Here is a 27,733-nt window from a genome sequence, read left to right as displayed (position 1 = left end):
CAACATAACATGGCAGTCCTATACAAGGACAATATTACTGTTATTTAGCCCCAGGAAGGCCTCTTTTCCAGTTGGCTACAGGCAGACTATTTGTGCCTGTATAGTATATGCATTGGAGGTCAATCGCTCTCTGTATCTTGCCTGACTTGTTACTGAACATCAACAGATACAATACGAAAAGTTAATAACAGGTCTTTAATTTGGAGAGCAACAAAGATATGTGTGCGACTAACTGAATCAAACTTAATTCAATAAAAACTCAAGTTATGGACAGAGGGTACCCTCATTTATGCTTCACATAAACCTATATAACCACATCTAACTTGTGGCTATAGAGGCAGATTTTGTGGAAGGGTACTTTTATGTAAGCTCTATTAGGTACCATACCCTATAAGTTCTTTCGTCTTCTTTTGCTGTTGGAATATATATTCTTTGCGTCTTCAACATTTTGTTTTCTTAGAGCAAATGGTACCCAGCTTCAAATTCTATCTTTACATTCCAAGTTCTTCTCCCAACTCATTCCCCACATAGAGACAAAGAATTTCGTTGCTGTTATCAACAACGCCCTATTTTGTTCAGTTCACAAATCTCGAAAATTTCATCCACTTCTTTGAGATAATTCTTTCGATGCCATTATGACTAGGCTCCAAAGATAAGAATGAAAGACTTCAAAAATGTGGTGGGGGGAGAGAAAAAAAAATGCTAAAATCATGCACTTATCATGTTGGTATGCACTAATGCCTACTAATGAATTGCTAATTCATTAATTTAACGAGTGTATTATAAAGTGCTGAGTCACCACATATACTGTAGACTAATAAGTCACACTTATTGGATATATATGTTACACTAATTAAAAAAGTTCTTTGTCAAATCTAATTAACTTTATGTAACAGTTGCCAGCATAGCTGTGTGGTTAAGTTTAGTTGCCAACCGCATGGTTTCATGTTCTGTCCCACCTTGTGGTACCTTTTACTATTGTCTTGTGCCAACCAATACCTTGTGAGTGTATTTGGTTGATGGAAACTGAACGAAACCTGTCATACCTATTTAATCATCATCATCACCATCATCATTTAATGTCTGCTTTTCCATGCTTGCATGGGTTGAATATTTTGACAAGCTCCAACAAGGCAAATAACTGTGTTGGGCTCTAAGGTTTCCCTTGGTGTGGCTTCCTAATGTCAACCACCTTACAGAGTGTATTGAGTGCTTTGTGTGTGTGTGTTGTGACCCTGGGGCTTGTGAGGTCACCAAGTAACTTGCATGACAAGATCACTTGACAGGATGAGCAAGGATCAGTATTGAGGGAGGTGGCTTTGTTCCAGGTGTTGAGAGACTTAAATTTGATAAAGGGTCGCAAATAGACGTGTTGCTGTAGAAGAGCCATATGGCTACCTTAAGAGGAAAGGGAGTGAAAAGGATGGTGGAGATGAGGTGTCAGGGCATTCCCTCAAGGTGAAAGCAGGTGGATAAAGAGAGGCTAAGGTTATAGAATCAAGAATGACTGGATGGGTAGGTAGGTTTCCAAGAGAATGAAAGGAGAGTGTCAGATGGTAGAGATGAGAATAGAGGTGAGTGCAGTGAATGGGGAGCATGAGTGAACATGTGGCCAATGGGGAGCATGAATGGACATGTGGCCAATGGGGAACATGAGTGGACATGTGGCCAATGGGGAGCATGAATGGACATGTGGCCAATGGGGAGCATGAATGGACATGTGGCCAATGGGGAGCATGAGTGGACATGTGGCCAATGGGGAGCATGAGTGGACATGTGGCCAATGGGGAGCATGAGTGGACATGTGGCCAATGGGGAGCATGAGTGGACATGTGGCCAATGGGGAGCATGAGTGGACATGTGGCCAATGGGGAACATGAGTGGACATGTGGCCAATGGGGAGCATGAATGGACATGTGGCCAATGGGGAGCATGAATGGACATGTGGCCAATGGGGAGCATGAGTGGACATGTGGCCAATGGGGAGCATGAGTGGACATGTGGCCAATGGGGAGCATGAGTGGACATGTGGCCAATGGGGAGCATGAGTGGACATGTGGCCAATGGGGAGCATGAGTGGACATGTGGCCAATGGGGAATCTCAGTTTAACTCTTTAGCTTTTAAACCAGCCATATCAGTTCCAAATATTCTACTTCACTTTATTGTCTTTTCTTCTTGTCTTGGGACAGCATTCACCCGGGGTGGGTTGAGCTGGCTTCATTCATCTTCAATGCTGCATCTCTCACAAACGCCGACCAAACCTGGCGATTTGGGGCTAACGACCGCGTGATCTCCAACCACTCCCTATTCCAGCGGCGAACGCCATAGACATGGGGGCCTAGGTTGGGTTCCAGATCAGCCTTGACTGTCATCAGCCAGGTTTTTCAAGGTCCACCACATCGTTTTCACCAACCCTGGAGGGGAGCTGGGGCAATTGCTTCGTAGATGAATTCTCCTGGTTGACGACGGAGGGCATGACCCAGCCAACGCAGACGTCTCGTTAGGATGACTTGCAGCTGGGGACCACTGATGAACTTCCTATTCACAAGATCCTTCAAACATTCTTCATGTACTTCGCTTTATATTCAAACTGACTAGATCTGGCATTTCACACCTATCCTACACATATCCCACTATGTTATTCTAAATATAAACTATTGCTTCATCAAAATTTCAAAGCTGTGAGATAAGCCATGATTAATTCAAAAGAATCTGAAAAAATAAGTATTACATATGACGGAATAATCTGAAAGCTGAAAGGTTAAGGGAAGGTTTAGGAAAATAAGAGTGGGTTGAAAAGGAGGATGTGGAGGTGATCTGTCACAATATATAAAAGCAGGATGGAGAGCAACAGTATAATAAAAACCATAAATGGATGAGAAATAAGAAGACGTGAAGTCTAGCACCCACAGAACCAATCATTTGGTTTCCTTGCCATATAAATGACCAAGATCACAAAATTCCTCTGAACAGGATGCCGGTCCATTACAAGGTTATCCATTTACAGAAAAGTGGAATGGAGCCATGTGAAATGAAGTTCTTTTTGCTCTAGAATGCAGTGCACCGCCCGCCTGGGAATTGAAACTATGACCTTGCGATCACAAGTGCAACACCCTAACCAGTAGGTCATGTACTTTCTCTTGAATAATGTAATCCTATACATATTGTGTTTGGAAACAATTGATGGGATGGTCATGGTGGGATTATCGTTGATCATAGGTCTTGTTTCAAGCAAAACAATAATACAAACTTTGTTTTCTCTGAAATATTGATGGCAGAGGGTATTTTATTTAATTCTTAACAATGAACCAATTGAAATGGGTTGTTGAAGGTTTCTAGGTTATGCTTCTATCAATTGGTTCTGTTGAAATGGTATTTCATTAAATTCCAGTTGTAAATGTCATTTCTATTAGGTTAGTGTTGAAATCTGTTCCATCCGAAACCATTTCTGCTGTTCTTTAAAATTCTATGAAAGTCTGGTCTTTATTCCAAGAGCAATGTTCATATTGAAGTTGTTATTGTCAAAATGGAATTTGATTTTCTAATCTGGCACACCTCTCTCTCTTCCACACCCCTCTGAACACTCACAAAAAAAGACTGACATGACAGGACTTATTAAGCGAGCTTCTATATGGTTGCTTGACCTGCTAGAAATAGCAGAAAAATTCTACTCAAACCACATCTTACTGTCAAAAAAGAAAAAAGGATACATTAGAAAATGTAGTCTGTGGTAAACTTAGGCTGAAAAATAAAGATGGCAGGAGTGCCTTTGACCATCCATTTGCTCAGTCAGAGCTGACCCCGGGATTAACCCTTAACATTTAGTTTACTCTTTCAAATGTGATGCTTTTTTATCCATATTGTTTTGAATTAATCCTACATTATCTCTGAGCTTCAAAGGTGCATGGCTTAGTGGGTAGGATATTATACTCTTTACTTACTTGTTTCAGTCATTTGACTGTGGCCATGCTGGAACACTGCCTTTTAGTCGAGCAAATTGACCCCATGACTTATTCTTTGTAAGCCTAGTACTTATTCTATCAGTCTCTTTTGCTGAACTGCTAAGTTTTGGGGACGTAAACACACCGGCATTAGTTGTCAAGCGATGTTGGGGGGGACAAATACAGACACACAAACACACACACATATATACATATATACAACGGGCTTCTTTCAGTTTCTGTCTACCAAATCCACTCACAAGGCTTTGGTCGGCCTGAGGCTATAGTAGAAGACACTTGCCCAAGGTGCCACGCAGTGGGACTGAACTCAGAACCATGTGGTTGGTAAGCAAGCTACTTACCACACAGCCACTCTTGTGCCTTTGAATGCCTTTGATCATCCATTATGTTCCTGATTGTAAGGTTACAAGATCAATTCTTGATGATGTTTTGTGTCCTTGAAAAAAACCCCTTTATTTCACATTGTTCCAGGCCACTCAGCTGGCAAAGGTTCCTGTGATTCAAAAAGTCAGCCTTGTTACATTCACTGTGTCACGCTGAATCTCCCTAAGAACTACGCTAAGGGTTCGCATGTCTGTGGAGTGCTCAGCCACTTGCACCGTGATTTCAAAGGTGGCTGTTCCATTGATCAGATTAACAGGAACCCTTGTCATCATAATCAATAGTGCCAGTTATCATTATAATAGGTCTTAGCTTTGAGATTTCAATGATATGACTGCTTATTTTTAGAGAAACAATATGTGAAATTATACCAAATCCTGGTAAAATTAAAATATACACTTCTGGGTGTCCAAAAAATCAAAATAGGTGTTGATATAAAATTGGGTCTCCTCCTCCTCTTGGATCAAAAAATGTAGTATTGAAATTTCGATCGGTTAGAAGTATAGTAATTGCTCCAGCAAGAACTGGTAATGAGAGTAATGTAGGTTTTAGTGGAGGTGCAATGGCCCAGTGGTTAGGGCAGCGGTTTCGATTCCCAGACCGGGTGTTGTGAGTGTTTATTGAGCGAAAACACCTAAAGCTCCATGAGGCTCCGGCAGGGGATGGTGGTGATCCCTGCTGTACTCTTTCACCACAACTTTCTCTCACTCTTACTTCCTGTTTCTGTTGTACCTGTATTTCAAAGGGCCGGCCTTGTCACTCTGTGTGTCATGCTGAATATCCCCAAGAACTACGTTAAGGGTACACGTGTCTGTGGAGTGCTCAGCCACTTACACGTTAATTTCACAAGCAGGCTGTTCCGTTGATTCGGATCAACCGGAACCCTTGTCGTCGTAACCGACGGAGTGCTTCCATCCAATGTAGGTTTAATGTGAAGGACCAAATTTGGCCATGTTGAAAATAAAGCAGGTAGAATATTTGGGCCAGATACAGCCTGTTTAAACACTAAAGGGTCAAATCACTATAATAAGAAAAGGTACATAGGCGCAGGAGTGGCTGTGTGGTAAGTAGCTTGCTTACCAACCACATGGTTCCGGGTTCAGTCCCACTGCATGACATCTTGGGCAAGTGTCTTCTGCTATAGCTTCGGGCCGACTAATGCCTTGTGAGTGGATTTGGTAGACGGAAACTGAAAGAAGCCTGTCGAATATATGTATATATATATATATATATATCTATGTGTGTGTATATGTTTGTGTGTCTGTGTTTGTCCCCCCACCATCGCTTGACAACCGATAGTGGTGTGTTTACGTCCCCGTCACTTAGCGGTTCGGCAAAAAGAGACCGATAGAATAAGTACTGGGCTTACAAAGAATAAGTCCCGGTGTCGATTTGCTCGACTAAAGGTGGTGCTCCAGCATGGCCGCAGTCAAATGACTGAAACAAGTAAAAGAGTAAAAGAGAGTATAGGATAACAGTTTATGAAGATATGTCTGAATGGAAGCTTTTTCTGGTTGTTGTGCTGGTTATTTAACAGATGCTGTAACACTATAAATCTTAAAGTGAACCCATACCAGTACAATATCAGCCCTGTGGCAAAATCCAAATAAATCATACAAAGATTATTCCAAGGCCTTGTAATTTTTGGTATATTAACAACTCAGAAATACAATGTACTGAAATAGCATCATAAAGGTTTGGCTGGCATTCTTTTTTTTTTTTTTTTTTTTTTTTTTTTTTATCTTTTACTTGTTTCTGTCGTCGGACTGGCCATGCTGGGGCACCACCTTGAAGAGTTTAATCAAAAGATTCGACTTCAATACTTATTCTTGTATTCTTTTACTTGTTTCAGTCATTTGATTGCGGCCATGCTGGAGCACCACCTCAGAAATTATCCTGCACTTTTGTTTTTTTAAATTTAATATTTACTCTATTGGTCTCTTATGCTGAGACTGCTAAGTTATGGGGACATAAATGAACCTACACTGGTCTTGAAGCACTGGGGCAAATTCAGATACACACATGCACATAAATGCACACACACACACGTGATGGGATTCTTTCAGTTTCTCTCTTATATCCACAACAAAGGTTTGATCATCCTGGGGCTTTAGTAGAAAACACTTACCCAAGGTGTCATGCCGTGATTTAACCTAAATTTGAGACACCAGCAAAAGAAGAAATAAAGATAGACTTTTTTCTATTCCAAAGAAAAACGATTTTGTTCACACAAATATGCAACCGAAGAGTTTAAATTACCAGCAATGATAAGGCTGTTGACTGGGAGAACACAAACATGGTTTAAACAGTAAGCTTGGAAGGAAAGAAACGTGCCTTTAAGCAGTACAAAAACAACAAAAAATAAAATGGAGGGTGCAGTTATGTACAGGTTGACGGAAGAAAAGCAGGACAAAAACGGCTTTATCGATTGCATTCTCACCTGGAATCAATTTGTGTAATTTTTTCAAGTCTTATACACGCCCTGATACCTACTTCTTTACTAACCACAAGGGGCTAAATACAGAAGAGACAAACAAGGACAGACAGACAGATTAAGTCGATTATATCGACTCCAGTGCGTAACTGGTACTTAATTTATTGACCCCGAAAGGATGAAAGGCAAAGTCGACCTCGGCGGAATTTGAACTCAAAACGTAACAGCAGACGAAATATGGCTATGCATTTCGCCCAGCGTGCTAACTTTTCTGCCAGCTCGCCGCCTTGATACCGTCGGTATCTACATTTCAAATTTGGGTGCAATCGGATGGAGGATGCCCAAGATCCAAGAAGACACAGACAGACAGACAGACAGAACTGATTTTATATAAGAGATTATTACTCTTTGTTATTAAAAAAGGAAGCTAATTATTATAAGCACAAGATATACAATGACTATTACCAGAAGGAAAGATAAAGGGCTCTGGACTCAAGAGGAAAAACCCAGAACAAACTGGTTTAATGATATCAAGGACTGGACAAAACTATTATCTGGTGAATGTGTAAAAATGGCTGAGAAAAGATCTGATATTCAACCTCCTGAGAGCAGATGACACCTAATTAAAATTCTTTTAAAATAGGCCAGATTTTAATCATCATCATTTAACATCCGTTTCCTGTACTGGCATAGGTTGGATGGTTTGACAGGGGCTGGCTAAGCAGACAACTGCACCAGGCTTCACCATCTGTTTTGGTAGGGTTTTTACAGCTGGGTGCCCTTCCTAACACCAACCACCTTACAGAAATGTAGAAAATGCAAGGAAAAGCCAAAATTAGAGGCATTTAACTGTTAATTAAAAAACTGAAATATTTATTTCTTCACTGGAAGGCAGCTAGCTGGCAGAAACGTTAGCATGCCGGGCGAAATGCGTAGCTGTATTTCGTCTGCCGTTACGTTCTGAGTTCAAATTCCACCAAGGTCGACTTTGCCTTTCATCCTTTCAGGGTCGATAAATTCAGTACCAGTTACGCACTGGGTTCGATGTAATCGACTTAATCTGTTTGTCCTTGTTTGTCCCCTGTGTTTAGCCCCATATGGGTAGTAAAGAAATAGGTATTTCGTCTGCCGTTACGTTCTGAGTTCAAATTCCACCGAGGTCGACTTTGCCTTTCATCTTTTCAGGGTCGATAAATTAAGTACTAGTTATGCACTGGGTCAATGTAATCTACTTAAACCCTTTGTCTGTCCTTGTTTGTCCCCTCTGTGTTTAGCCCCTTGCGGACAATAAAGAAATAAGAAATGTAGATACTCTTCTACATTCCAACCTCTATTTTTGTGTGTGTGTAGATGTGTAACTGTATCATCATCATTTAATGTCCACTTTTTCATGCTTGCATGGGTTGGGTGGAATTTGTTGAGGCGGATCTTCTACAGTCAGATAGCCTTGTCACCACCCCTCATCTGTTTCCTAGTAAGCTTATGTTTTCACAGAAGATTGCAAAATGGAGGATATTGCTTACATGACAGTGATATTTGCTTATAACTATCTCATGGTGTCAAGGCAAGGAGGGAGTAACACATACGTATATCTGTCGCACATAATCACGTGACCAGCTGGACTATCATAAGTTGCTACAACGAAATTGCTGGTCACAATGTTCGATCATTAATCAATGGAAATTGCAGTTGTGATACCAGTGCCGGTGGCATGTAAAAGAACCATCCGAATGTGGCTGTTGCCAGCACCACCTTGACTGGCTTCTGTGCTGGTGGTACGTAAAAATCACCCACTACACTCACGGAGTGGTTGGCGTTAGGAAGGGCATCCAGCTGTAGAAACACTGCCAGATCAGACTGGAGCCTGGTGCAGCCTACTGGCTCCCCAGACCCCAGTCGAACTGTCCAACCCATGCTAGCATGGAAAGCGGACGTTAAATGATGATGATGAATGTGCTTTGCATCCTTTTAGCCTTTGAATGATGCCATTCCACTAGCTAGGTGAGCAGGCCAACATTCACCCCTGATCAAAAGGAGGACAGGAGCAACATGAAATGAAGTGTTTTTGCCCAAGAATACAACACGCCACCTGGTCTGGGAATCGAAACCATAATCTAGCGATCATGAGTGCAACAGCTTAACTACTAGGTCATGTGCTGCCACATCTATCTATCATATACACACACACATACACTCACAATGGGTTTTTTCCAGTTTTCATCTACCAGATCCACTCCTGGCTTTGGTCAGCCTAGGACTATAATAGAAGACATGGTGCCATGCAGTGGGCTTGAACCCGAAACCCTGATTCAGAAACAAACTTCTTACCAAACAACCACACATGTTGCATGTGTGTGTGTATATGTGTGTGTAATTTATGAAAAGGCAACAGTTCATTCCATAGCTACAACTGTTAATGACTATCCCTAGGTCATCCAGCTGCCTTTTCTGCCCTCATATCCGCAATCCTGCTTTTGACTCGTATGTATGAGAATGGACGGCTAAACCAATCACTGAAGCCGACCGCCAGCTGCCTAAAGTGTGGGTATCTCTTCCATTCACTGTCCTCATTCAGTAAGGTCTCAGTAACAGAATTTCCATCTCTCTCTCTCTCCCTCTCTCTCTCTCTTTCTCTCTCTCTCTCTCTCTCTCTCTCTCTCTCTCTCTCTCGTTTCAGTATCAGTGAGAGCAAGTGCACTGCTCTCTCCTCCAAGGATGTCCTGGTTCTCTCTAGTAGACTGCTTTGTGATGTAGCATACTTCACCCATCTGGTTCTTCATGTTGCAGAACATGTGCTGACCTCTTCCTTTCATATGTATGATATGTACGACATTATGAAGAACTAGTGTCTGTTTTTTTGGGGTTTTTTTTTTGTTATCTGCTATATCTTCTGCTTCAGTTCCAGTCTCTCTACCCTGCTGTTCGCCCCACCCTTCCCTAATACACTTGCTAATGTCATTCTTTGCTGGTTTACAAACAAAAATCAGTTAAAACACTCTAAATTTTGCTCTAGTTTCGTTTAGTTGGGGAGGCAAAAGTTACTACTCTTTCATAGCAGAGAAGGCAGTGGTGGTGGTGTTGGTGGTGATGTCAGCATTACAGCACTGTAGAGATCCTGGTTTTCTCTTGCACTTAATTATTCCTTCTTGGTTTTATCAATGGTGATACATAAATGAAATTGGAGGTATTGAATTTTACCCCATGTGGTCACTGTCCTATTCATACTAACACACACACATGTGTATGCATTTATATGCATATATAAATATATATATATATATATTTATATATATATATATAAATATTTACATGCATATATATATATAAATATTTATATGCATATATATATATAAATATTTATATGCATATATATATATATATATTTATATGCATATATATATGTAAATATTTATATGCATATATATATATATTTATATGCATATATATATATATATTTATATGCATATATATATATATATATATATATATATATGTATTCACACCCATAGACCTAATCATGCTATTCATTCTATTGTGCATATGTGTGTGTGTGTTTGTGTATATATGCGGATCTTGATGAATTGGAAGGACGAACAGTTCAAGTACCAGCTACAAATCCTGTAGTCATAAATTTTGCATGGCAATTCTTGATTATCTTTTTGCATCAACTTGGGCATGTCTTCCTCTAATGGTCCTCCACCATCTTTGCACTTGAACAGCTGATCTCCAAACTTTGTAATGTGCAGCTAGCTGCACACGCTCCTGCACAGTAAGACATCCAGTCATGTGTGTAGGGCTTACTCTTTTACACTTGTTTCAGTCATTTGAATGCGGCCATGCTGGAGCACCACCTTTTAGTCGAGCAAATCGACCCCAGGACTTATTCTTTGTAAGCCCAGTACTTATTCTATCGGTCTCTTTTGCCGAACCGCTAAGTTACGGGGACGTAAACACACCACCATCGGTTGTCAAGCGATGTTGAAGGGACAAACACAGACACACAAACTCACACACACACACACACACATATATATATATATATACATATATACGACAGGCTTCTTTCAGTTTCCGTCTACCAAATCCACTCACAAGGCTTTGGCTGGCCCAAGGCTATAGTAGAAGACACTTGCCCAAGGTGCCACGCAGTGGGACTGAACCCAGAACCATGTGATTGGTTAGCAAAACAAAATGATCAATCTGAAAAAAAAAAACATGGAATCAATTCCCATACATTAAAGAACGTACACAACAAATTTGAGAAAAAAAATTATAGTTAATAAATAAATTATAAGCATTTTAAAATAGGGAGTTACTTTCCAATCACCCTTGTTGTTGGGTCAGCCTTTATATACAGTAGACTTATCATCAATAGTGGTCCAAGTGTGAACATCCAGCCTTTCTTGAAATGTTGTTAAGGGCAACATTACCCAATGTAACCTTCATTTTTTGTTTTTTTATTTCCAAGACACCAGAAATTGCTTTGAGGGTGGGGAGATTCAGCTTTTATTTCTTATTTCTTTATTGCCCACAAGGGGCTAAACATAGAGGGGACAAACAAGGACAGACATTGTGTAACTGGTACTTAATTTATCGACCCCAAAAGGATGAAAGCAAAGTTGACCTCGGTGGAATTTGAACTCAGAACGTAACGGCAGACGAAATACCTATTTCTTTACTGCCCACAAGGGGCTAAACACAGAGGGGACAAACAAGGACAGACAAATGGATTAAGTCGATTACATCGACCCCAGTGCGTAACTGGTACTTATTTAATCAACCCCAAAAGGATGAAAGGCGAAGTCGACCTCAACGGAATTTGAACTCAGAATGTAGCGGAAGATGAAATACCTATTTCTTTACTACCCACAACGGGCTAAACACAGAGGGGACAAACAAGGACAGACAAACGGATTAAGTCGATTACATTGGCCCCAGTGCATAACTGGTCCTTAATTTATCGACCCCGAAAGGATGAAAGGCAAAGTCGACCTCGGTGGAATTTGAACTCAGAACGTAACAGCAGACGAAATACCGCTAAGCATTTCGCCCGGCGTGCTAACGTTTCTGCCAGCTCGCCACCTTCAGCCTTTATTTCTGTCATTCGTAGTGCCCATGTAGAGGTTTCCATACATTGGTTTTCATAATATCAGTTATATCAGACGTCAATAACATTTTGATTATTTAAAAACCTGTTCAACTGGATAGCTTTAAACAATAATGGTGGTGGCACGTGTGGTAGTGAGATGATATACATACAGCGGTAGTAAAAGCCCGTGGGGTGTGGTAGGTAATGATGGTGGTGGTGACAGTAGTATGTTGACTGTGGTGGTACTGTGGGTAATTGAAATGACGGTGGTGGTAATAGTAGTAGTAGTAGTAGTAGTAGTAATGGTGGTGGTAATAGTAGTAGTAGTAATGGTGGTGGTTTGGTGACTCTCCTACAGTGCATCGCATTCTACCTTCCTCCAAAAATATCAAATTATATGATAGCAGTGTAAGACTGGATGCAGAGAGATCAGCAGTTCAATACCTCCTTGTTCCTCACAACAACATTAACACAATGAAGTTTCTGTTGTCTGTCGTAACCCCAGCTTTTGTCTTCTCGTTTACCACCCACCTTCCCCTTACATTCCTCTCTTCCACCCCACCACCCACCCCAACATCCTTCTCTTTCCTCCCTCCTTTCCTCTCTAAATGAATGCAACATGTGTCCCCAGGGTTTCTGGGCTCCAATTACTGATTTAAAATACATGCATTGTTTGCGTGTGTAAGTATGTGTATATATTCACACACACAAACACATACATACATACATATATATATAAAAATAATAATAATGAAATTATTGTATACAGTGCTCATACATACATATATATATACATACATATATATATACATACATATATACATACATACATATATACATACATACATATATATATACATATATATATATATACATACATATATATACATACATACATATATATATATACATACATACATATATATAATACATACATACATAATATATATATACATATATATACATATATACATATATATACATATATACATACATATATACATATATATATATACATATATACATACATACATACATACATATATACATATATACATACATACATACATATATACATACATACATATATATATATACATACATACATGCATATATATACATACATATATACATACATGCATATACATACATAGTCATGCTGTTAGTGAAAAGTACTGAAATATTGGTATGATGTTACGAGTTTCACAAAGAAATTTTGGAAAACTCTGTTGTGAGCTGGGAATGAGAATATACAATATACTTTCGAAACATTGTAACTGTTGTTTTTTTGTAGACTGAAGCTGTACAGAAACACTGTGTGTGTGTGTGTATGTGTGTGTGTGTTCACGTGCTTGGGCTGTATGAATGATTACAGAGCTATGCCTACTGATAGGGGTGTTGCCATTTGTAGCTAGACTGTGACTAGTGACTTAATTGGCATATCCTATCAACAAATTATCCACTAGCTGTGCTCTTTCACATTTATCTGGAATAAAACAAAAAGGAGTCTATTACTTGGAAAACAAAGAAGGGTTACTGAAATGAAGAGCATTCAATTATAAAAACTCTGCTTCAGATACCTCCTCTGTTTAAGTCACACTCATCATCATCATCATCATCATCGTTTAGCGTCACTTTCCATGCTGGCATGGGTTGGACGGTGCAACTGGGATCTGGGAAGCCAGAAGGCTGCACCAGGCTCCAGTCTGATCTGGCAATGTTTCTACGGCTGGATGCCCTTCCTAACGCCAACCACTCCATGAGTGTAGTGGGTGCTTTTTACATGCCACCGGCACGGAGGCCAGGCGAGGCTGGCAAACAGCCACGATCGGATGGTACTTTTTACGTGCCACCGGCATGGAGGCCAGGCGAGGCTGGCAAACGGCCACGATCGGATGGTGCTTTTTATGTGCCACCAGCACGGAGGCCAGGCGAGGCTGGCAAACGGCCATGTTCGGATGGTACTTTTTACGTGCCACCGGCATGGAGGCCAGGCGAGGCTGGCAAACGGCTACGATCGGATGGTGCTTTTTACGTGCCACCGGCACGGAAGCCAGGTGAGGCTGGCAACGGCCACGATCAGATGAGCAAATGAACAAGATATATATTACATGGATGTATAACAAAATATATATTGCATGTATGTTTAAAAAGATACATATTGCACTGGTGTACAACAAGATATATATTCTTTTCTACTCTAGACACAAGGCCCGAAATTTTGGGGGAGGAAGCCAGTCAATTAGATCGACCCCAGTACTGAGCTGGTACTTAATTTAGCACCCCTGAAAGGATGAAAGGCAAAGTCGACCTCGGCGGAATTTGAACTCGGAACGTGAAGACTGACAAAATACCACTATGCATTGATGTTTATTCCTGGGTTCCGTTCACACAATTGTTTTGCTAATCCAATAACAACAATACAAAGTATATAGTCCTTAAAATGGTTTTTGTACATTTACAGAGAACCTATACGCCAAGGAAACCAGGGAAACCGGCCCTTATGAGCCAGGCGTGGCTCAAGAAGGAACAAACAAACAACCCATGCCAGCATAGAAAACGGGTATTAAATGATTATGCTGATGATGAGTTAAATAAATATCTCCCTACACCCCCACCCGCCGTTCCGTCAACTCTTTTACTGATGTAACAAGAATGTTATTTCAAATAATCTTTCTCTAAAGTTTCCTCTCCCCTCTTTGTCTTCCCCACCTTCCTCATTCTTAAATCTTGTTTCAATAGTTTTAGTGGCAGAAAGGAGGGTTGAAGGTTGCCTGTGTATGATGTAAACATGATTCCACTTAAGAAACAGAATTTCCATATTATCATCACCATCATCATCATCATTGTAATTTAATATTCATTTTCAAGGTCCAATGTCAAGTTTGAAACATGACTTCCTTCTTTCCTTCCTTCCTTCCTCTATACAATTCAAAACTATTTAGTGTAGTATATGCGTACATGAATTAGATAAGTATATCTTCCATCCAACCCATGCTCCATCCAACCCATGCTAGCATGGAAAACGGATGTTAAACGATGATGATGATTTAGTCTAACATACACCCTGTTGCCTACATGTGTCTAATAGATGTATTGTTTAGTCTTATATAGACCTATTGCTTACATGTTTTGGGTAGTTCTCTACACTAATTTGTTCATGTGATAGACGGTTCTATATCCTGCTGTCAACATGTATTTGATAGTTCCATTCTAAAAGCATGCCACAGCAAACCTTGCCAGTGCTGGTGCCATCTGAAAAGCTCCCAGTCCACTCTGCAAAGTGGTTGGCATTAGGAAGGGCATCCAGCCATAGAAACCATGCCAAAGCAGACAGTAGTATGGTTTTGCAGAAAATCAACATCAAAATAAATATCAATTGTAGTTGTGATACCTGTGCCGGTGGCACGTAAAATGCACCATCCGAACGTGGCTGATGCCAGCCTCCCCTGGCACCTGTGCCGGTGGCATGTAAAAAGCACCAACCGATCGTGGCTGCTGCCAGCCTCCCCTAGCACCTGTGTCAGAGGCACGTAAAAAGCACCCACTACACTCATGGAGTGGTTGGTGTTAGGAAGGGCATCCAGCTGTAGAAACACTGCCAGATCAGAGTGGAGCCTGGTGCAGCCTCCTGGCTTCCCAGACCCCGGTCAAACCGTCCAACACATGCTAGCATGGAAAACGGACGTTAAATTATGATGATGTTGCTATATGTTTATGCCTGACCACTTTCATGAGGTTTTTAGGAAATGGAACAACTAGTGCCCATTCCTTATTCATGTAACAGAAGGTGCCTAATTCTTGAGACATGAAGGTTACCACTCATTTTCAATGTATGTACCTGAGTATCCTAAAAAGGCTTAAACTATAAAGGTGTTGAGTGGTATGGTGTTACAAGAAAACAAGGAAATCCACCACATTTGTCAGTAATAGTCAACATACTAGACGTAGGAGTGGCTGTGTGGTAAGTATCTTGCTTACTAACCACATGGCTCCAGGTTCAGTCCCACTGTGTGGCACTTTGGGCAAGTATCTTTTACTATAGCCTCGGGCCAATCGAAGCCTTGTGAGTAGATATGGTAGACGGAAACTGAAAGAAGCCCATCGTATATAAGTATTTATATGTATGTGTGTTCGATTCAAATAACAAAAACCATTTGATAAAAACTATCCACCCTTTTCAGGGATAACTCTTTAGGATTATCTTCTGAGGTACATCTCAGTTTTGCCAGCTGAGTGAACTGGAGTTGTGTGAAATAAAGTGTCTTGCTCAAGGACACGACATGCTGCTGGGAATTGAACTCACAGCCTTACAATTGTGAGCTGAATACTCTAATTACTAAGCCACACTCTTTCACTTAGAACTAATTATAGTAGAACTGTAGACTAAATAGTTGAGGTTGTAAATGTTTATCTTAGAAGTAATGTCCCTATTTTCTAGAAGCTTCAACGATCTCACATACTTCCTTAGTAATTGATGAGTATTTTTGTTCACACTTTCTGATACTGTGTTGTTACTTCCTCAGAGCCATCGTTTCATGATTAACCAAACTAAATTAACCCTCTGCCTTACGAGGCTGAACTAACCAGCCTCTGACAAAAGGGGATAAACTTTCTGGCCTTCTGGTCAAAGGGGATAAACTGACATCCTGACCTAAGAAGTTAAACTATCTGGCCCTCTCACTAACAGGGCTAAACCAACAACAGCCACAACCATTATCTCTAGTGCCACCTTTTCAATAAAATTTATGTGATCTGGTTGGGAGCTGAACAACTTCAAACCTTTTGTCCAGATGGTCTTTTTCAGACTTGATAATATTACTTTATCTCTGTGCTTCCTGTTTCAAATTTTTACATATCTTTTGTGTGTGGGTTTTTTTTAAATTTATTTTTTTAATTTTTTCTTATTTCTCTTTGCTGGCAAGGTATGTAATGTAAATTTCTGAGAAATGTTTAATACTGCTCATTAAAGGAATTCTCATTTTCTCTATCTGTTTCTCTCTCTCTCTCTCCCTCTCTCTCATGCACACATTAACACATACACAATAGGCAACTGGATGAATGGAGGCTATATCTGCAACGAAGGCAAGATTAAGAAGTAGGTAGCACAAATTTAATTTTCAAATTCTGTCTTTACTAGGTATGTGAGGAGGTGAGAAGGGTCATTGATATGATGAAACAAGAACTGGAGACTGTCAACCCATTTTGGTATTGCAGAAATCTTCCAAACAATCATGGTGTATAAAGAATTAGCTTGTCCCCGGGGCACCACTTGACTACAGTGTGCTATTTATATATTTAGGGTCACCTCACCCCCACACCTCACATACATCTGACCACCTATACCCCATGTTTTTATTGTGTCTCTCTCATCCACTGTTGCTATGTTACCCATCTTTTATGATTTCTGCCTCCACACTCTCTTAATAATAATAATAATAATAATAATTGTGTACAGTGCTCAGGTGCACTACAACTCATCTAAAGTGTATATATAATCAGGTGTAGTTTCGGCGGATTTCGGAAAGCATGAGGGCCTTAAAGGATGCAGTGTCATGGCAGTCAACAACTGACGCAGGCAGTTTATTCCATGCTTCAGCAACTCTGAGCGTGAAAAAATGTTTCTGTTTACCTTCTTGGACTTGTCATCTTAAGGATACATTCTGGTACCTCATCACTGTATTTACCTCTCTTTCTGGCTCCACACCAGTCCCCTTCACCCACATAGATGTAAAATCCAAAGTAGCCAGGAATCTCTTCCACTGTAAACAAGTTCCTGCTCTTCCTTTCATAATTTATCCTTTCAACACTTTGCATTAAGCATGCACTCTTCTTCTGTACTCCTTCTCTGCTGAGGGGCCTCTTTACTCTTGCAAGTCAAAAGGCAACCTCACTAATGCTGGTGCAATGCAAAAAAAAAAACCGCACCCTCAGTACCTTCTGTAAACTGGTTGGTGTTAGGAATAGTATCAAAACTATGCCAAAACAATGGAGCAAGATGTGAACCAATCCAATACTGCCTGACTTTCCAGACCATGTTAACCCTAGCTGATGTTCCCGGGAAAGCAAGGGTTATCCCTTGGTTCCATTCTCATAATTGTTTCGCTAATCCAACAACAACAATACAAAGTATGTAGCCCTTAAAACGGTTTTTGTGTATTTACAGAGAATACCGAACTGTCTTACACAGGATCTTGTTTTTAGGAATTCCCTAATAAGTTATGAATACCCAAATTGTGAAATCAATTATGTAATAACATGAAATTAGTTACTCGATAGTAAGAATTCAAATAAAGTAGCCCCATAAAGGGTTTTAATGCATTCCCAGAGTATATAGAACTAGGGAGGAAATACTAATAAGGTATGTATACAAAAATCGTAAAGCATGTTACATAATAACAGGCTAATCAGATATGAGATAATAACAATTCAAAGTAAATAACTCTGAAAAGGGCTTTTGTGCGTTCCCAGAGAATATTACCCTCAGCGGTGCTAGTGTTGGTATACTCATGAATAAGTCACTAACCGAAATAAGCGGATCTATTGTTTAGGAAAATACTATTTACTTGTTTAAGGGTTGTACTGGATAAATTGCGAAAATGACTCTAACAGTTCAAATACTAAGAAATAAGCATACTCAATTTGATTTATACCAAATAATTTAGGAAAATGAGTGGGTTATTTCCTTTGGTTGTTAAAATCTGGGCAAATGGGCTATTTAACTTGGTTATTAATATGAAATATATTAGATATATATAAGGATCCCTTCCAGGGGCCCTATTTTCAATTTTTTTCCAACAGTCTGAGTATGCCATGGGGTTTCCAGACATGAGTTCTACTCATGTGTCAAGTTTCATCAAAATCGATAAAACGATGTAGGAGGGGTTAGCTAACAACTCCACAAACACACCCACACACAAAATTTCCCACATATGTAGAAGATGAAGAGTGGGCATAAAAATGATGATGATAGTGGTGGAGTTAAAATTCAGCCAAGGTTGATTTTTGCCTTTTATCCTTTCAGGGTCAATGAAACAAGTACCAGTTATGCATTGGGGGTCAATGTAATCGACGATCCCCTTCATCCAAAATTTCAGGCCTTGTTCTTAGATTAGAAAGGGTTGTTATTGAAGGCTCAAAATTTAAAATCATTGTTATTATGTTGATATTGATTCTAAAGGATTCTTTTAATCTTGTTAATTGTGCTGCTATAGTTATTATAGTTGCAATCTAGTTAATGTTAATGGTTAATCCTTTCATTACCAACCCGGCTGAAACCGGCTCTGGCTCTGAGTACAAATGTCTTGTTTTCATAAGTTTTGAATTAAAATCTTCCACCAAACCTTAGTCACAATTTATATTCCTAACACTAGCTTAATGATAACTAAGTTATTTTACTAAATTCTTTGTTATATTTAAAGTAATTGAAAGAAACACAGAGCATCTCAACAGAAATACAGTAACGAAAGGGTTAATAGTTGTATACAGCCATTAACCAGGTCTAACTACCTCTGATCACCCAGGCTATGTCCCAGAAGTCCTGCAACAAATACCACTTTTACCCAGTCTTTTCTCCTCTTAGTATCAACTCTCTGGAATTTACTTCCAGCCTGAGTTTTTTTAAAATTTTATTTTTCTTCCTTGTTTGAGATTCTGGGAATAACGGTCTTGGTCACTTCCTCTTCTTCCTGATAAACGTCACTAATCACCAAGTGTCAATGAAAATAAAGGTCACTCCTTTTTTTCCAGATCAGCGTCACTACACGATTGTTGTTACAATGATGCAGTACAAGAGAATCTAATGAGTTTTCTTACTAGAGATGGGTCCAGGGTCAATGAAATCAACTCAGGTTTATTGCAGATGTCATCATCATCATCATGACCATCACCATTTAGCTATTATTTTTGATGTTTTTCTTTATTGCCCACTAGGGGCTAAACACAGAGGGGACAAACAAGGACAGACAAACGGATTAAGTCGATTACATCGACCCCAGTGCGAAACTGGTACTTATTTAATCAACCCCGGAAGGATGAAAGGCAAAGTCGACCACGGCGGAATTTGAACTCAGAACGTAATGGCAGACATAATACCAATTTCTTAACTGCCCACAAGGGGCTAAACACAGAGCGGACAAACAAGGACAGACAAACGGATTAAGTCGATTACATCGGCCCCAGTGCGAAACTGGTACTTATTTAATCAACCCCAAAAGGATACAAGAACAGACAAACGGATTGAGTCGATTACATCGACCCCAGTGCGAAACTGGTACTTATTTAATCAACCCCAAAAGGATACAAGAACAGACAAACGGATTAAGTCGATTACATCGGCCCCAGTGCGAAACTGGTACTTATTTAATCAACCCCAAAAGGATACAAGAACAGACAAACGGATTGAGTCGATTACATCGACCCCAGTGCGAAACTGGTACTTTATTTATCGACCCCCCAAAAGGATGAAAGGCAGCAAACCTGAGTTGATTTCATTGACCCTGTACCCATCTCTAGTAAGAAAATTCATTCGATTCTTTTGTCCCGCATCATTGTAGCTATTATTTTTGGTATTTCAAAAGAGCTGATATTGCTCCGTTGACTCAACACCAACTGAACACTCTGAAATGAGTCGATCCGTTGTCATTGTCACAGCTGGAAGCACTTCATGTAAAGACCAGATCCTGTTCCACATTTTTTTGTTCTCTCTATTGCTCGTCCACATTACTTTCCTGCCATTCAAAACTTCGTACTGTCTCTCCTCCTCCTCCTCCCCCTCCTCCTCCTCCTTTCATCACCCTCATCATTTTTAACCTCCAACTTTTCTAAGCTTACACTGTTCAACTAAGGGTACGTTGGAGCAGTTTTCAATGACTGGATGCCCTTCCTAATGCCAACCCACACTTGGCTCTGAAGAAACAATTTTCCATTCTATCAAAAACAACAAAACAGCCCAGACATGTTTACTGTTGGGGAACTGGGAACAAACAAACAAACTGAATGAATGAACCCTTTGTTTACAAAGATTGCACAACATGTGAAGACAGGTTCTGTTCTAAAACCGAGATACACTTTGACAACCATTTAGCATTTCTCTCCTTAGCAGACACTCTAGTTGTGGTTTCTAAAACCCTATGTAACAACTTTATTTTTGAAGCTCTGAGCTAGAAGAGGGAGTCTGTAGGTGGTTGCCTTACTAGAAATAGCAACTAAATCTCCCCCGACACACTGCTGTTGTTATGCAAGGCATAGCGGTTAATGGTGTACTAATGAACATCTGTCTCTGTTGACCTTGATTGGAGCTAGCTAATTAATTATTCACTAATAATCAATATATATGTGAATGAGTATTGTAAATGTTGTTGTTAGTCATAACCAATCGTAGACTGTGCATAAATTAAGAGTTATTATAGATCTGGTTTTAATGATTTTGTCTAACCTGTTATTGGTGGGAAAAGGGACATTTATTTCAACATACATGCACAACTGCATATGCACACACATGCATGTGTGTGTCTGTGTGTGATCATTTAATATTTGCTTTTCCATGCTGGCATGGGTTGAATGATTTGACAGGAGCTGGCAAGCAAGAAGCCTGTGCCAAGCTCCAATATCTGCTTTGGCATGGTTTGCATGGCTGGATGCCCTTCCTTACACCAACCACTTTACAGGCTGTACAGCATGCTTTTTATAAGGGTACCAGCAATGGCAAGGTCTCCAAATAACTTGCAAGACAGGAGGGTCTCTCATCTAAGTGTAGAGTAGTATTGGGGGAGGTGGCTTTGTGCCGGGTGATGAAAAGCTACAGTATGCTAAAGGGACAAGACCTGTGTCTTGCAGTAGAGGAGATATATGACTGCCCTGGTTTGGAAAAGTGTGTGTTTGTGCATGCACATTTGCATCTGTGTGCATGCACACTTAGGTTATAATAAAGTAAAAACCTACATCCACAATTTGAGTCCATGACCCAGAATCTTCATAGTTGAGAGCAATGTCAAATAATTTGTCCCAGTTATCCTTAAATTTGGTTTCATTTGCAATTTGATTTTGATTTCTCCTTGATTCTGAGTTTTAAAGTGATCTGTCTTGTTCATACATTTTTCGAATCTTGCTAAGCACATGTTGTTTCTCCCTGATTGGTATCTTAGTATTGTCCCAGATCTCGTCTATTTCTGAATGCAAAACATCTGATGCTTCCTTCACTGTTTTCTTATGTGTGAGATAAAAAAAAAAATGCGTCGTAATACATCTCCAATTGATGGGAGTCTTTTACTGCTAATCTTTTCAATCATATATCCAATAAGCCAAATCTGTTTTTCACTTTTCATTAAAACAGAATTGTTTATTTAAAGCACTACGGTAGTGGAGCCCTGACACATCTACACATGACAAAAGCTATAACAATACCCATTAGGTAATACAGCCTACAGTGTACTTACTTGTACTTGTGGCGACATTCACCCAGGGCGGGTTGAGTCGGCTTCTTCTACCACCCTCGAGGCATCTCGAACCATGGCAGCCCACGCACGATGGTCCTGCGCCAGTTCACTGGAGATAGCAAGCCAGTCACGGTTCCATCGGCGCAGGCCGACCACCTGCGGTCCCGTGAGCACGGAGAGGTCCTCTTTGATCGTCGCAACCCAGGTCTTCAGCTGCCTGCCCACGCGTTTCCACCAGTTGGGAAGTGGAGTTGGGAGAAGGACATCACAGCTCAGTTCACCCACCAGACACCTACATGCATGGCCAAACTCAATGTGTGGAGGCACATGGCCTAATGGTTAGAGCAGCGGACTCGCGGTCGAGGGATCACCGGTTCAAATCTCAGACCGGGCGATGTGTGTGTTTATGAGCGAAAGCACCTAAGCTCCACTCGGCTCTGGCAGAAGGTAATGGCGAACTTCTGCTGACTCTTTCACCACAACTTTCTCTCACCCTTTCCTCCTGCATCTTGCAGCTCACCTACGACGGACCGGCGTCCAGTCCAGGTGGGGAACCTATACGCCAAGAAACCGGGAAACCGGCCCTTATGAGCCAGGCATGGCTCGAGAAGGAACAAAACAACTATATCTCAATTACAAACTATTTATTACTTTAAGTTCTATTTCGTGCTGAAAATTAAATATTGAATAGCTTAGTGGCAACACTAAATACTATGAAATCTTCAAATTTCAGGCAGTGTTTGTTTATATGTCAAACCTCACAAATTGATGGGATGAGAGTTCAACATTTCTAAAACTTGTTCTTTTGGGCCACCCAAAAATACACACACAGAGTCTTTTATCTTTAACTTTCTTACCACACAACCATTCCTGAGCTGAAATATATTTGTTTTGTTTTGTTTTGTTTTGTTTTATCTTACTTGTTTCATTCATTAGTGGCCATGCTGGGGCACTGCCTTCAAGAATTTTAGTCAAACGAATCGACCCCAGTACTTTTGTTTCTAAGCCTTGTACTTGTTTTGTTGGTCTCTTTTTACTGAACTGCTAAGTTATAGGGACATAAACACACCAACACCAGTTGTCAAGTGGTTGTTGAGGACAAAGACATACACACATACATACATACATACATACATACAACAGGCTTCTTTAAGTTTCTATCTACCAAATCCTCTCACATGGGTTTTGTTGCCCCAAGGCTATAGTAGAGTACACTTGCCCAAGGAGCCACACAATGGTATTGAACTTGGAAAAAAGGCAGCGAACTGGCAGAATTGTTAGCACGCCAGGTGAAATGCTTAGCAGTATTTCGTCTGCCGCTATGTTCTGAGTTCAAATTCCACCGAGGTCGACTTTGCCTTTCATCCTTTCAGGGTCGATTAAATAAGTACCAGTTACGCACTGGGGTTGATATAATCGATTTAATCCGTTTGTCTGTCTTTGTTTGTCCTCTCTGTGTTTAGCCCCTTGTGGGTAGTAAAGAAATAGGTATTTCGTCTGCCGCTACGTTCTGAGTTCAAATTCCACCGAGGTCGACTTTGCCTTTCATCCTTTCGGGGTCGATTAAATAAGTACCAGTTACGCACTGGGGTTGATATAATCGATTTAATCCGTTTGTCTGTCTTTGTTTGTCCTCTCTGTGTTTAGCCCCTTGTGGGTAGTAAAGAAATAGATATTGAACTTGGAACCATGTGACTTGGAGGCAACCTTCTTACTACACAGCCAAGCATGTGACTGCATGTTTTCTTGTTAGGCAGCTGTCATGATTCTGGTCTCGAATGGTCCAACACGAACCATTTATGGTAATTAATTCACTGATGGAAATCTAATCTTGTATCAGTTGGTGGGTCTACAGATGGATTTTATTGTGCAGAAACTCTGCGGTTAAAGGTCAGATTTTATCAAAAAAAAACAAAAAACAAGAATAAAACCTAAAAAACAAGAGCCAACCATTTCAATGAGATCGTGTTTGGTGAATCCTGGTGTGGTATTGGCAGCACCGGATGCTATTAAACCACTAGAATTTAAAGAACACCGTAAGAGCACCAATAAAGGAGCCTTAGTGTCATCACTCATCCTGCTAAAAATAGCAGCTAAATTTCCATTACAAAATATTATCATCTTCATCAATATTATTACTCATTTTCCCAGGATTACGTGAGAAGAATGTCCTTCCCAGGATAGTGTGTGTGTGGGGTCTCGCTTCCTCTCCACCCCCTCTGTGATCTGTTGTCATTTCTTTCCTGGGATTCAACAATTTAGGTCAGCTTTCACCACTTCATCTTATCTTCCTTTTCCACAGGTTCTTTCCAGATACATCTCATGGAGGCAATGTGGCTGATGCCGGTGTCACATAACTGGCACCCATAATGGTGGCACATAAAAGGCACCATTCAAGCGTTGGACCTCATGGAGGCAATGTGGCTGAGACCGGTGTCACATAACTGGCACCCATAATGGTGGCACATAAAAGGCACCATTCAAGCGTTGGACCTCATGGAGGCAATGTGGCTGATGCCGGTGTAACATAACTGGCACCCATGCTGGTGGCACATCAAAGGCACCATTCAAGCATTGGGCCTCATGGAGGCAATGTGGCTGAGACCGGTGTCACATAACTGGCACCCATGCTGGTGGCACATAAAAAGCACCATTCAAGCATTGGGCCTCATGGAGGCAATGTAGCTGATGCCGGTGTCACATAACTGGAACCCATGCTGGTGGCACATAAAAAGCACCATTCAAGCATTGGGCCTCATGGAGGCAATGTGGCTGATGCCGGTGTCACATAACTGGCACCCATAATGGTGGCACATAAAAGGCACCATTCAAGCGTTGGACCTCATGGAGGCAATGTGGCTGAGACCGGTGTCACATAACTGGCACCCATAATGGTGGCACATAAAAGGCACCATTCAAGCGTTGGACCTCATGGAGGCAATGTGGCTGATGCCGGTGTCACATAACTGGCACCCATGCTGTGGCACATAAAAGGCACCATTCAGCATTGGGCCTCATGGAGGCAATGTGGCTGATGCCGGTGTCACATAACTGGCACCCATGCTGGTGGCACATAAAAAGCACCATTCAAGCATTGGGCCTCATGGAGGCAATGTAGCTGATGCTGGTGTCACATAACTGGAACCCATGCTGGTGGCACATAAAAAGCACCATTCAAGCATTGGGCCTCATGGAGGCAATGTAGCTGATGCTGGTGTCACATAACTGGAACCCATGCTGGTGGCACATAAAAAGCACCATTCAAGCATTGGGCCTCATGGAGGCATGTGATGTGTGGCTGAGACCGGTGTCACATAACTGGAACCCATGCTGGGGCACATAAAAGGCACCATTCAAGCATTGGGCCTCATGGAGGCAATGTAGCTGAAGCTGGTGTCACATAACTGGAACCCATGCTGGTGGCACATAAAAAGCACCATTCAAGCATTGGGCCTCATGGAGGCAATGTGGCTGAGACCGGTGTCACATAACTGGCACCCATGCTGGTGGCACATAAAAGGCACCATTCAAGCATTGGGCCTCATGGAGGCAATGTGGCTGAGACCGGTGTCACATAACTGGCACCCATGCTGGTGGCACATAAAAAGCACCATTCAAGCATTGGGCCTCATGGAGGCAATGTGGCTGAGACCGGTGTCACATAACTGGAACCCTTGCTGGTGGCACATAAAAAGCACCATTCAAGCATTGGGCCTCATGGAGGCAATGTAGCTGATGCTGGTGTCATGTAACTGGCACCCATGCTGGTGGCACGTAAAAGGCACCATTCAAGCGTTGGACCTCATGGAGGCAATGTGGCTGATGCTGGTGTCACGTAACTGGCACCCATGCTGGTGGCACGTAAAAGGCACCATTCAAGCATTGGACTTCATGGAGGCAATGTGACTGATGCTGGTGTCACGTAACTGGCACCCATGCTGGTGGCACGTAAAAGGCACCATTCAAGCGTTGGACCTCATGGAGGCAATGTGGCTGATGCTGGTGTCACGTAACTGGCACCCATGCTGGTGGCACGTAAAAGGCACCATTCAAGCATTGGGCCTCATGGAGGCAATGCGGCTGAGACCGGTGTCACATAACTGGCACCCATGCTGGTGGCACATAAAAAGCACCATTCAAGCATTGGGCCTCATGGAGGCAATGTAGCTGATGCTGGTGTCACATAACTGGAACCCATGCTGGTGGCACATAAAAGGCACCATTCAAGCATTGGGCCTCATGGAGGCAATGTGGATGAGACCGGTGTCACATAAAAGGCACCATTCAAGCATTGGGCCTCATGGAGGCAATGTAGCTGATGCTGGTGTCACATAACTGGAACCCATGCTGGTGGCACATAAAAGGCACCATTCAAGCATTGGGCCTCATCGAGGCAATGTGGCTGAGACCGGTGTCACATAACTGGCACCCATGCTGGTGGCACATAAAAGGCACCATTCAAGCATTGGGCCTCATGGAGGCAATGTGGCTGAGACCGGTGTCACATAACTGGCACCCATGCTGGTGGCACATAAAAAGCACCATTCAAGCATTGGGCCTCATGGAGGCAATGTAGCTGATGCTGGTGTCACATAACTGGAACCCATGCTGGTGGCACATAAAAGGCACCATTCAAGCATTGGGCCTCATGGAGGCAATGTGGCTTATGCTGGTGTCACATAACTGGAATCCATGCTGGTGGCACATAAAAGGCACCATTCAAGCATTGGGCCTCATGGACGCAATGTAGCTGATGCTGGTGTCACATAACTGGAACCCATGCTGGTGGCACATAAAAGGCACCATTCAAGCATTGGGCCTCATGGAGGCAATGTGGCTGAGACCGGTGTCACATAACTGGCACCCATGCTGGTGGCACATAAAAGGCACCATTCAAGCATTGGGCCTCATGGAGGCAATGTAGCTGATGCTGGTGTCACATAACTGGAACCCATGCTGGTGGCACATAAAAGGCACCATTCAAGCATTGGGCCTCATGGAGGCAATGTGGCTTATGCTGGTGTCACGTAACTGGCACCCATGCTGGTGGCACATAAAAGCACCCATTACACTGTTAGAGTGGTTGGCATTAGGAAGGGCATCCAACCATAGAAACCATACCAAATCAGCCTGGAGCCCCTCAGCTTACCAACCCTGGTCAAACCATCCAACCCATGCCAGCATGGACAACAGACATTAGATGATGACGATAATGATTTCTACCAAACATATCATCCTTCATATATATCCTGTCTTCAGTACAATCAGCTTTTCCTCTTGTATACAACATCTGATACCTCTTGTACCCTATTTTGCCCTTTTGTCTGTGGAATACTCTACCACTTGCACGTTAATTCCATAAGTAGTAATGATCGACCGATCAACCGGAATATCCACCAATGAAACCAACAGAGGAGATCTATTACGCTA

At 41.5% G+C, this 27,733-nt stretch overlaps 1 protein-coding gene across 3 annotated transcripts in view; it reads left to right on the top strand.

The window, feature by feature from the left end:
• Positions 1 to 27,733, top strand: part of LOC115221353 (serine/threonine-protein kinase PAK 2) — an 84,608-nt gene that overhangs the window by 27,136 nt on the left and 29,739 nt on the right. Inside the window, exon 1 of one of the 3 annotated variants that reach the window (XM_029791531.2) lies at positions 16,914 to 16,965. The exons of the other annotated variants lie outside the window; for them this stretch is intronic. Coding sequence (XP_029647391.2) covers positions 16,929 to 16,965 — 37 coding nt within the window. The 5' untranslated portion in view covers positions 16,914 to 16,928. Of the gene's footprint in view, positions 1 to 16,913; positions 16,966 to 27,733 lie in introns of those variants that run through there. 3 annotated transcript variants of the gene reach the window in all.

The sequence above is a fragment of the Octopus sinensis genome, linkage group LG18 (genome assembly GCF_006345805.1).
Source record: "Octopus sinensis linkage group LG18, ASM634580v1, whole genome shotgun sequence".
Lineage (NCBI taxonomy): Eukaryota > Metazoa > Mollusca > Cephalopoda > Octopoda > Octopodidae > Octopus > Octopus sinensis.
Note: the sequence above shows the minus strand (reverse complement) of the source record. Positions and strands in the feature narration are given on the sequence as shown.